Source organism: Schistocerca serialis, chromosome 4 (assembly GCF_023864345.2).
Source record: "Schistocerca serialis cubense isolate TAMUIC-IGC-003099 chromosome 4, iqSchSeri2.2, whole genome shotgun sequence".
Taxonomy (NCBI): domain Eukaryota; kingdom Metazoa; phylum Arthropoda; class Insecta; order Orthoptera; family Acrididae; genus Schistocerca; species Schistocerca serialis.
This window is the reverse complement of record NC_064641.1, coordinates 766,345,080-766,357,825: the sequence shown is the minus strand read 5'-3', so window position 1 is coordinate 766,357,825 and position 12,746 is coordinate 766,345,080. Positions and strand designations below refer to the sequence as shown.

General features: G+C 45.5%; 1 protein-coding gene across 1 annotated transcript in view; it reads left to right on the top strand.

Moving 5' to 3' along the window:
* LOC126473316 (uncharacterized) overlaps positions 1–12,746 on the top strand; it is a 144,652-nt gene that overhangs the window by 69,279 nt on the left and 62,627 nt on the right. Inside the window, exon 2 of the mRNA XM_050100299.1 lies at positions 4,661–4,878. Coding sequence (XP_049956256.1) covers positions 4,661–4,878 — 218 coding nt within the window. The remainder of the gene's footprint in view (positions 1–4,660; positions 4,879–12,746) is intronic.

Here is a 12,746-nt window from a genome sequence, read left to right as displayed (position 1 = left end):
GAAAGAATACATTTAAAGCCTCTATGAGGGTGAAGATTTGTCTGATGTGATAGAAGAAGAAACAGGAGTCGATTTAGAAGAGATAGGGGATCCAGTATTAGAATCGGAATTTAAAACAGCTATGGAGGACTTTCGGTCAAATAAGGCAGAAGGGTTAGATAACATTCCATCAGAATTTCTAAAATCATTGGGGGAAATGGCAACAAAACGACTATTCACGTTGGTGTGTAGAATATATGAGTCTGGCGATATACCATCTGACTTTCGGAAAAGCATCATCCACACAATTTCGAAGACGGCAAGAGCTGACAAGTGCGAGAATTATCGCACAATCAGCGTAACAGCTCATGCATCGAAGCTGCTTACAAGAATAATATACAGAAGAATGGAAAAGAAAATTGAGAATGCACTAGGTGATGATCAGTTTGGCTTTAGAAAAAGTAAAGGGACGAGAGAGGCAATTCTGACGCTACGGCTAATAATGGAAGCAAGGCTAAAGAAAAATCAAGACACTTTCATAGGATTTGTCGACCTGAAAAAAGCGTCAGACAATATAAAATGGTGCAAGCTGTTCGAGATTCTGAAAAAAGTAGAGGTAAGCTATAGGGAGAGACGGGTCATATACAATATGTACAACAACCAAGAGGGAATAATAAAAGTGGACGATCAAGAACGAAGTGCTCGTATTAAGAAGCGTGTAAGACAAGGCTGTAGCCTTTCGCCCCTACTCTTCAATCTGTACATAGAGGAAGCAGTGATGGAAATAAAAGAAAGGTTCAGGAGTGGAATTAAAATACAAGGTGAAAGGATATCAATGATACGATTCGCTGATGACATTGCTATCCTGAGTGAAAGTGAAGAAGAATTAAATGATCTGCTGAACGGAATGAACAGTCTAATGAGTACACAGTATGGTTTGAGAGTAAATCGGAGAAAGACGAAGGTAATGAGAAGTAGTAGAAATGAGAACAGCGAGAAACTTAACATCAGGATTGATGGTCACGAAGTCAATGAAGTTAAGGAGTTCTGCTACCTAGGCAGTAAAATAACCAATGACGCACGGAGCAGGGAGAACATCAAAAGCAGACTCGCTATGGCAAAAAAGGCATTTCTGGCCAAGAGAAGTCTACTAATATCAAATACCGGCCTTAATTTGAGGAAGAAATTTCTGAAGATGTACGTCTGGAGTACAGCATTGTATGGTAGTGAAACATGGACTGTGGGAAAACCGGAACAGAAGAAAATCGAAGCGTTTGAGATGTGGTGCTGTAGACGAATGTTGAAAATTAGGTGGACTGATAAGGTAAGGAATGAGGAGATTCTACGCAGAATCGGAGAGGAAAGGAATATGTGGAAAACACTGATAAGGAGAAGGGACAGGATGATAGGACATCTGCTAAGACATGAGGGAATGACTTCCATGGTACTAGAGGGAGCTGTAGAGGGCAAAAACTGTAGAGGAAGACAGAGATTGGAATACGTCAAGCAAATAATTGAGGACGTAGGTTGCAAGTGCTACTCTGAGATGAAGAGGTTAGCACAGGAAAGGAATTCGTGGCGGGCCGCATCAAACCAGTCAGTAGACTGATGACCAAAAAAAAAAAAAAAAAAAATGACCAAAAAAAAAAAACCTCCCCCTTGGCAGTTCCCTCCCGGAGATCCGAATGGGGGACTATTCCGGAATCTTTTGCCAATGGAGAATTGTCTACTGTCAGTGTGCATTAGTTAGCTTTCCTTTCTGAGAATGAGTTAGGTTGCGCGCTGTACTGACAACTGCTACAGCAGTCAATCAAAAAAGATTGACAGAAATAAACAATACCAATTGTCTCAGTGATTCATTAGTTGCAGCAATTACTGCGCCCTGCACTCTCACTGGGCGACACCACATCAGTGGATGTTGATTCATCTGTAGCAGTTTTCAGAAAATGGTTCAAATGGCTCTAAGCACTATGGGACTTAACATCTGAGGCCATCAGTCCCCTAGACTTAGAACTACTTAAACCTGACTAACCTAAGGACATCACACACATCCATGCCCGAGGCAGGGTTCGAACCTGCGACCGTAGCAACAGCGCGGTTCCGGACTGAAGAGCCTAGAACCGCTCGGCCACTGCCGCCTGCTGTAGCCGTTTTCGATCGTTCCAACTTTCCGTTTGTATGCGACAGAGTCTGTTTCACAGAATTCCGCGAGAAGTTTCAGCACCATAGTATGGGTAGTGCGTTGTCTTGGTAATGTGGTTGAAATCCTCTGGGATAGCATGGGTGTTCCTCTCTCTTAGTATCAGGACGATCTCAGTACACTCGGCTTGTCGCCAGCAAAGAAGAAACATCAGCCATAACTCGAGAATGAATGAAGCTATATTCAAATGAAAGACACCACTTTTTTTCTTGTAACATTCTGTAAATATTTGGTACGTCACTTTACACACTTTCCATTTGAAAATTACAACTTACATCCAAGATTAAGTCTTCCATAATGGGTGCTATGTTGATACCCTCTCACATTTTAGATTATGTGACTTTAAACTTCCGTTTATCCAGCTGTGTTTTCGCTTTAGAAGGGTAGTGAGCTAAAACATTATGGCCATTTGCTTAATAATGCGCTGTTTCAGCTTTCAGCGGTATTTGTCATAGCATGGATTCGACAAGTTTCCAGACATATATGTGGCACCAAATGTTTTCATAAGTCTCGTAAGCTGCAGGCCAGTGGTTTGTGGACGTTGAGATGATGCGTGATACTGTACGAGATGTGTTCCAACGGATCTATCTATCTATCTATCGCTTGCGCCATATCCCGCGGTGACGCAGGATTGGCCATGGTTAAACGGATTTGGCATGTTAATGGTAAGGGGTGGCCGGATGCCTTTCTGCCCGCCAACCTGTACCACCCAGGACGGAATTAGTGTACCCAGAATGTCCGTGTCTAGTGTAAATCGTGAAATACTGCTAACGTTGAAACGTCCCCTTAGAAAAATTTATACATGACTGTGCTTAAAACTGACACACAATATTTTTAGCGCAACGCAATCTGACTTTCAATAATCCCTACAAAAGAATGGCCCTGACTAACATTAACCTATACCTTTCACAAATCATTTACCTCACAAAAATCTTCGTTACTCGAACTACTGCAATACAGCAAGCGCCACTACTGCCAGCTAAATAAAAGATTCAAACTACGGAAGGCACTAACTACTGATAGGCATAGTTAGCAAATGAAAGATTTTAATAGAGAACAAACAATGTATTTACCTTAATAGTGTTGAAAAATCATAATATACATAGGAGTTCATGACATCAAGTCTTAAAAATTTCCAAACTCCCCCATTTCTCTCCCGACATCCACCACTGCTGGCGGCTCACCTCCAACTGCGCAACGCTACGCGCTGTTAACAGCCCAGCTGCCCAACACTACAATGGCAGACAACAATGCAAACTAGCCACAGCCTGCACACAGCACAGCCAGTGATTCTCACACAGACCACTACATAACGTTGCCAATAAGAAAACATAAACAGCCTACTTACAACGTATTTTCAAATGTCTGTGATGCGTGTAACTGAGGCGGAACGTGGGGACCAGCCCGGTATTCACCTATCGGGATGTGGAAAACCGCCTAAAAACCACACCCAGGCTGGCCAGCACACCGGCCCTCGTCGTTAATCCGCTGGGCGGATTTGGTCCGGGGCCGGCGCGCCTATTCGAGTCCCGAGCCCAGGAAGCAGCGCGTTAGTGCACTCGGCTACCCTGGCGGGTTAGAGGTGTTCCAACGCATGTGGTGGCCAAAACATCAGTACGAATGCAATGTCGTGCTCTTCAAACCATGATCGACCTTTCTGGCGTAGGGACACTGACAGTTATCCCAGTGCAAGATGCCATCGTCGTCAAGGAAGACATCATGCGTGAAGGCATGCAGGGTGTTTGCACTAATGTTCAAGTACTCCACAGCCTTCATTGTGCTTTTTATTACTAGCACATCCCATAGGGACCCAGATGAATGTCCCCAGTACGTTCTGAGTTGCCAATCGACTAGGCAATGGTGAATCTGAACACAATCATCAGCCTGGTGTAGTAACAAAAGTGATTTATTCGATCATTTGAACTGGTCCATTGTCCAGTCTTGATGACCTGTGCCAGTTGGAATCTGTGCAGTTGTAATTGATGATGTCATTGGACCAGTATGGAACACATAGGGATCACCTGATGTGGTGCCCATGTTCATGTGCGCTGAATGGTGTACTCCAGAATACTTGTGCCTGCACTCTATTGTACTCTATCCTCAGATCCGCCACACATCACACCTGTCACGCTTTACAGAACAGGTAAGTCACCAATCTTCCCAATGGGTGAGTTCACCATCCTTTGACCACTACTATAGATGCTCATGACATTGGCCTTTTCCGAGATAATCGTTTCCAGTTTACCATTCTTACTACGACACATGCATGGAGTGTCACAATGTGGGATTCAAATTCGAGACAGGCAGTGGTCTGGGTTATCAGTGTAATATGGCTCGGCTCCTCAAAGTTATCACAAAAATACAGGATGCACCATTTCCAGAACGACCCTTGCACACTGAGGAAGATAGGCTCTGTTTCCTGTATAGTCTGGTGAGAGCAGGAGGCATATGAGTGTTGATGGTGTGTGTGTTGTGTTGCAGCGGGCTGCTCGGTGGACGTGTGGCGCGTGAAGAGCCGACACGAGCCGGTGTTGGCGGTGGGTGGCGCATTGGCGCTGCCGGATCGCGAGACAGGACAGCTGCTGCTGCCCAGTGGTGGTGTCGTGCTAGCCGGCTGTCCCGGGGCCGGCAACAGCCTTAAGTTGGACAAAGGACTCCCCCACGTCAACGCCTCCTGCACGTCGACCGGCTCCCTACAGGTACTATACTGCTCTATCTGCTGGTGCCACACCGCTGCCTATTCAACAACTGACTGAGCAAGGTGGCGCAGTGGTTAGCACCCTGGAGTCACACTCAGGAGGACGACAGTTCAAATATCCGCCAACTATCCAGATTTAGGTTTTCCATGATTTTCCCGAATCACTCGAGGCAAATGTTAGAATGGTTCCTTTCACAGGGTCATGGCTGATATCCTTCCTCATCCTTTCTTAACCCGAGCTTTTGCTTCGTCTCTAATGGCAGCGCCGTCTGTAGAATGTTAAAAATCCAATCTTTCTTCCTTCCTTCCTTCCCACACTGTGCAATGTACACGTGTGTCAGATGGCTTCAAAAAGGGTGAAGCAATCATAAACAGGAAAGTTTCTTTGTACACTAAAGTATTTTATTATACATCATTGTATCGGAGATGGTATGCCCTTGTCTTCCTCCAGCTTTCAAAAAATGGCTCTGAGCACTATGGGACTCAACTGCTGAGGTCATTAGTCCCCTAGAACTTAGAACTAGTTAAACCTAACTAACCTCAGGACATCACAAACACCCATGCCCGAGGCAGGATTCGAACCTGCGACCGTGGCGGTCTTGCGGTTCCAGACTGCAGCGCCTTTAACCGCACGGCCACTTCGGCCGGCCCTCCAGCTTTGGTCTGACTTACCCTGCGATTTATAGGAGCACCTGCAGATTAATGAGGACTCTTAATCATCTTGCACATGGACATTTTTCACATTAGCAAACATGTGGGATATGAAATGGAGTGACCACATTGGCTCAACTGTAGGTAATGCCGTAGACAGACGTCGGCTCATTGCCAGGCTACTGGCAAAATGGTGTCAAAGAAGACCACTCGCAATAAGACGTTGGTACTTAGGGAAAGGCATATTTTGGTGTGGATTGGGCCTTACTCAGTTGCCGTTGGTTGCTCAGTTTTTCTTCTTCTTCTTTTTTTTTTTTTTAATTGCGTACACTTTATTTGGAACGAATTGCATATAAGGTTGGCAATAAGGAACAATTATCAATTTTGATTGTTAAGACAATATCTAATTAAAATTCTTTAGACAAATTGCGTTCACAGCTGAAGGCCTCATTGACCAGAAATTCAAATTATTTGTCAGCTGAAGGCCTCAATAGTAATAACCCAAAAAACAATTTGACGGCTGAAGGCCAAGATAGCAAATTCTTACTAAAATATTATAAAAAAGGACGATCATATTAAGAGAGAATATCAAATTAAAAATTTTTAAGACAAATTGCATTCACAGCTGAAGGTCTTATTGACAATCGTCACAATCTGACCAAATCAAGAGAGAAGTGGGCCTCAGACAGAGCTCCAAAGATCGACCTGGGAAAGTCGCTCAACTTCGTAAACGATGGGACAGGCAGCCAAGAGTTGTATTCACTTAACCAGATGGCAACTCAAACTAGTGACAGTTTAAACGCCTCGAACACTCTTGCAACTTCTATCTAATGTCTGATATCCATCACAATGACGGAATAACCCAGGCAAAGCGGAATCGGCGGACAGCACGGTGTGTTCTGAATCCAGTGCTTAGAACATCCAGAAGCAGAAGGATCCACTACGACCAAAGTAGTCCAAAAGAAACAAATATCCGAACCAGAATCAAGTTGGCTGTCTAACTACACACCTTACTGGACAGCAGTGGCGAAGCAAGGAAAGGTACACTGCCGCGAAAATAAGCTAACCTCCAGGGCAGGTAACTGGGGCGCTAGCGGCCACTAGGCAGAAAAATACCACTGGTCGAACTTCATCAATAAACACAAGGAATTCAATGATTAATAATAAAAGGTGGACGACAGCTAATTAATTTCCACTCTTTGCTCTTCGTCTCAGTGACCCTGCGAGTAGCAACGCGCGAACAAACAGCATGACCTCAAAATAGTGGAGGTTTCACTATTAGGTTAATGTTCACTCAACTCAAAGGTCCTGGGTCCGGTGGACTACGAGGTTGTGGCCCTCGGAACTACAGCCCGTCGATCCGGCAGTGCCTGCGTGCCGCCAGCAGTCCCAGCATGTCCTCGCGCTGCCGAACCTCACTGCTGCTCCGTAGAGGAGGAGATTAGTGTTTAACGTCCCGTCGACAACGAGGTCATTAGAGACGAAGCGCAAGCTCGGGTGAGGGAAGGATGGGGAAGGAAATCGGCCGTGCTCTTTCAATGGAACCATCCCGGCATTTGCCTGAAGCGATTTAGGGAAATCACGGAAAACCTAAATCAGGACGGCCGGAGACGGGATTGAACCGTCGTCCTCCCGAATGCGAGTCCAGTGTGCTAACCACTGCGCCACCTCGCTCGGCGCTGCTCCGTCCCAACCCAACTACCAACACACCCGACCCAGAAAATACTTGACGTCCTTCCAAAGATAGTACCATGGTACTACATATGGATAAACGGTGCTGCTGCCACTCGCAGACACACACAACGCTAGCAAACGTAGCGGTGCCAGTAAACACAAGAAGAAAACGAGACGCCACTATCCCTATTACATGATGCCAGCCTACCAACGGCACCAACGAGAGCTGCACACGGCTCCCACAAATCACTTGTGCATCCAATTTAAAATACTGTTCTAATGGGTGCAATACCATGTAAATAGGTCTAACAGGGGATAATGGACATACGGTGTCTGATCAGAACCATCCAGACACTCCCATGTAATGCGCTATTGACAACTAGATGTCACGTGAGTTGGACCCACCAGTATAAAAGGAAGCAATGAGAATTATGTTGTCAGTAGAGAGGCAGTCAGGAGAACTCGGTGAATTCGAACGTGGACTAGTCATTGGCTGGCACGTGAGTAACAAATGCCTCTGGAACATTTCAACCCTTTTAAAACTGCCCAAGTCGACTGTTGGCGATGTGATTCCGAAATGTAGGCACGAAGAAAAAAATACCCAATTAAACGAAGACCAGGCACATCTTACGTACTGACGAACAGGGGCCATCGAGCATTGTGGAAGGTGGTTGTAACAAATTTCTTGAAATAAGCAGAGAGAGTCTCTTGTGAGTTTCAGAGTGTTACCAGCAGTCCAGTATAATATAATAAAATAATGGAATAGATGATAATAAAATGTTGAAATGCGTGGCTTTTTAAAAATGTATTGAATTAATGAGATTAACTTTTCGGCATGAATGACAAGCACAATAAGCTGAGCTATGCCTGGAAATAAGTTCGTATTAGTTCATATTATTTTGCAGGGCGAAGTAGTTTCTTTCTCCGCTGTAGATTTGTGCTTACCATTCTTTATAATGCTACTTTTGGTCGCCGTGTTCACCTTTGAAGTCTTGACCGTGTTCCCATTAAGCTTATCGGATCTTCGTAATTTTCCAAAGTACACAGGTGGGCTTCAGTTCTTGTAATTATTGTACTATTTGAAATAACAACGCACACGACCTTTCTGTTAATAAAACAATACTGTATTTTTCGAAACGGTGCACATATGAAATACATACTCCTCATTTATTCATAGCGACCCCAAAATGGCGGTCTACGATTACTCGCTAAAAATGGCGTGCTTCTCACTCGTTCACTAGCTGAGCGCGAATCCTTCCTTCCTCCTACTAGTACCAGAAAAATCCTCTGTTTTTTAACAACTGAAAGTCATAAAATACATGACGGTAGGCATAGGCATAGGCTCTATGATGGGCTACCGCTTCATCTTCTCTCTTTGCCTTTAAAGAAGACGAAAACATAAAGAAAATGCAAAAGGTTTATCACACCAGCTAGCTCAGTGACTGTGCGTTGAAAATTAAAAGAATAGGGTACAATATTTGGGGAGCTCATCCTAAGCCACACCTTTCTGTAGTCGGTGCTAAGTGAGGCTTGAAGTGGTCATTGGTCCCTTAGTTCTTTGTTTGTCAAGCCAGGAATAGTCCCCAGAGAGAAAGAACACAAAAGACAAATCCCAAAGGACTCGACTGTATCTGAGAATAGAGATAACCAAGAGATAGAAGCAAGTTGAAGTGAGAGCATTGTAAAAGGGTGAAGCTGGGAATGGATGGATGGATGGACTGATTGATTGATGAGGTTAAAGGGACCAAATACTATATGGTCATTGGTCCCTTAGTTCTTTGTTTGTCAAGCCAGGAATAGTCCCCAGAGAGGAAGGACACAAAAGACAAATCCCAAAGGACTCGACTGTATCTGAGAATAGAGATAACCAAGAGATAGAAGCAAATTGAAGTGAGAGCTTTGTAAAAAGGTGAAGTTGGGAATGGATGGATGGATGGACTGATTGACTGATGAGGTTAAAGGGACCAAACTACTATATGGTCATTGGTCCCTTAGTTCTTTGTTTGTTAAGTCAGGAATAGTCCCAAGAGAGGGAGGACACAAAAGACAAATGCCAATGGACTCGACTGTATCTGAGAATAGAGAGAACCAAGAGGTAGAAGCAAGTTGAAGTGAGAGAATTGTAAACTGGTGAAGGTGGGAATGTTGTCCAGCCCAGAAGGCAGATGGAGTTCCCCAGGACATGTTATGCGACCAGTGCATTGGGCCAGTGTTTCTATACCCTCCATTACCACAACAAAACTAGCAACATGAACAAGATAAAATATCAGGAGAGAGAACAGTGATGATGAGTCTGTCAACCAACGATAGATGTAAAAGAATAAGAAGAATTAAAAAGGTGTGAAAGACAAAATTAATCACACTATACCCTGTGACCATCAGAGGGAAGGGTTTGGCTTTGACGAATGCCTGTAGAACATTACCAGCTGTCATGCATGGCGCCAACAATGCAGTAAGGAGGATGTGGTCTTTTGGTATGATGATGCTTTTCATGGTTAGAGTGTGGCCTCATTATTGCGCTTAAGAAAACACCTAAATGCGAAAGGATATGAACAAAATTTACAGAATTGTGTTCTGCGTACAATAGAGTAACTGTCTGGAGACGTCCTGCATTACTAGCTCCTCTGGTCTTGGGGGAAGAAGGGCTGCCATTCTTCTCCTGATATTGAGATAACTCACCGAAAGTGTTCCAGCACTGTCAGTGGTTCACAAAGGAGTTCAATATCTAACAATAAAAAATTTTTATGATTTTCCCAATAACATAAAATGTCTAACAGGTAGCGAAGGAAATTTAATCTAAAATCATTTCTCCTCGACAGCTCCTTCTATTCCATTGACGGATTTCTACTTAAAACTGGTAACAACAACCAAACTTGTTTTTAAGTGTAGTTTTATGAGTAGGAACAAAATTATAATGTGTTCATTAACTTTAACACTAATTAATAATATACACTCCTGGAAATTGAAATAAGAACACCGTGAATTCATTGTCCCAGGAAGGGGAAACTTTATTGACGCATTCCTGGAGTCAGATACATCACATGATCACACTGACAGAACCACAGGCACATAGACACAGGCAACAGAGTATGCACAATGTCGGCACTAGTACAGTGTATATCCACCTTTCGCAGCAAACATGCTCAATGGGGGACAGATCCGGAGATCTTGCTGGCCAGGGTAGTTGACTTACACCTTCTAGAGCACGTTGGGTGGCACGGGATACATGCGGACGTGCATTGTCCTGTTGGAACAGCAAGTTCCCTTGCCAGTCTAGGAATAGTAGAACGATGGGTTCGATGACGGTTTGGATGTACCGTGCACTATTCAGTGTCCCCTCGACGATCACCAGTGGTGTACGGCCAGTGTAGGAGATCGCTCCCCACACCATGATGCCGGGTGTTGGCCCTGTGTGCCTCGGTCGTATGCAGTCCTGATTGTGGCGCTCACCTGCACGGCGCCAAACACGCATACGACCATCATTGGCACCAAGGCAGAAGCGACTCTCATCGCTGAAGACGACACGTCTGCATTCGTCCCTCCATTCACGCCTGTCGCGACACCACTGGAGGTGGGCTGCACGATGTTGGGGCGTGAGCGGAAGACGGCCTAACGGTGTGCGGGACCGTAGCCCAGCTTCATGGAGACGGTTGCGAATGGTCCTCGCCGATACCCCAGGAGCAACAGTGTCCCTAATTTGCTGGGAAGTGGCGGTGCGGTCCCCTACGGCACTGCGTAGGATCCTACGGTCTTGGCGTGCATCCGTGCGTCGCTGCGGTCCGGTCCCAGGTCGACGGGCACGTGCACCTTCCGCCGACCACTGGCGACAACATCGATGTACTGTGGAGACCTCACGCCCCAAGTGTTGAGCAATTCGGCGGTACGTCCACCCGGCCTCCCGCATGCCCACTATACGCCCTCGCTCAAAGTCCGTCAACTGCACATACGGTTCACGTCCACGCTGTCGCGGCATGCTACCAGTGTTAAAGACTGCGATGGAGCCAACACCGCGGTTCCTGGTGTGTCCGCTGTGCCGTGCGTGTGATCATTGCTTGTACAGCCCTCTCGCAGTGTCCGGAGCAAGTATGGTGGGTCTGACACACCGGTGTCAATGTGTTCTTTTTTCCATTTCCAGGAGTGTATATCCTGTAAACATCATTTCGATAAAAGAATCGCTTAAATGATCTGCGGAACATGTAACTAACTATCGCCCATTTTGAAAGATTCATGGTTGATTACAAGTGCTGAACTGTCACTTATGTTCAATTCATACGTAACGTTATCTGTTCTGGCATGCCGATCATCATGAATCATTTGCTCCTCTGTTTCGATGTTCTTTCGAAGTCAACTGTGTACCAGAAGGCACTTCGTTGGATATAGATGCATGTCCAGTTTTAAAGAGAGTTATCCACTTGTAAATTTTTATTTCACGAAGACAGCGTTCACTACACTGCAGCTGCGTTCTGCAAATAATTTCTGCATCTTTAGCCCCTTCAGAGTACCGGTACATAAAATGAATCACGTCCTTCATCTCTTCTTTAGTGCATATGGAGCATGGGGCACTTAAAATTAAATGCAATGAACTTTCTTCGAACAGACCTTTTTTTTTCTTTATTGAATTTCAATTCCCCCCGAAGGGGGCGGGCTGGCAGCAGCTTAGTATGCCGCTCTTCAGCCTACAGACTTTGTTAAAAAGATGAAGAGAATAAATAATAAAAACAGGCGATAAAATCGGAGACTTAAAAACATGGCGAAAAAAAATCGTGGAACTTAAAACAAAGAACAGAGGGATGATGATGCTAATAAAATACATACGAAGCAGACAGGTAAAACAATAGACAGACAATTAAAAAAACACGGCGACAGTCTGGTTTCTGTTCGCAAAAGACATAAAATTCACACCCAGCGACAGCATGGTTTCTGTTTGCAACACGAGAAAGACGAACAACACTGAACAGTCACTGGGACACTGCACTAAAATGTTGGCAAATGTGACATACCACAGCCAAGAGCAGGTGGGGGGGCAACTGGACAGATGATGGGAAAATAAAAAAAGTGGGAAGGAGAGGAAAAGCGAAGGGGGGGAGGCGGGAAACGAGCTGGTGGACGATTAGGACCCATAAGAGGGGTGGGGGGGGGGTGCTGGGCAGATGCGACAGGGAGTGGGGAAGGCAAAGAGAGGGAATACGAAAGGACTCGGGGGGGGGGGGGGGAGAAGGGAGGTAGGGAGAGGTTTGGTGGGGAGAAAACAAGATGGAAGGGGGAGAAGAGGGAGCCCAGGGAAAGGACGGAGGAAAGGAGGGGGGGGTGGGGATCAGAGTTGATAGGAGGGATAGATGGAGGGAGAGAGGGCATCATCCAGGAGGGGGAGTTGATGGAAGCCACCTTGGGAAAGGAGATGAAGGGTGTAGAGATGGAGGGTAGGGGGGGGGGACAATAGTGAAGGTGTGGCAGGGGGCAGGGATGGGAGAGGAGTGGAGCAACCAGGGGGTGAGGGGTATCAGGGCGGCGGGAGGTGTAGAGTATGCAGATATGTTCGAGGAA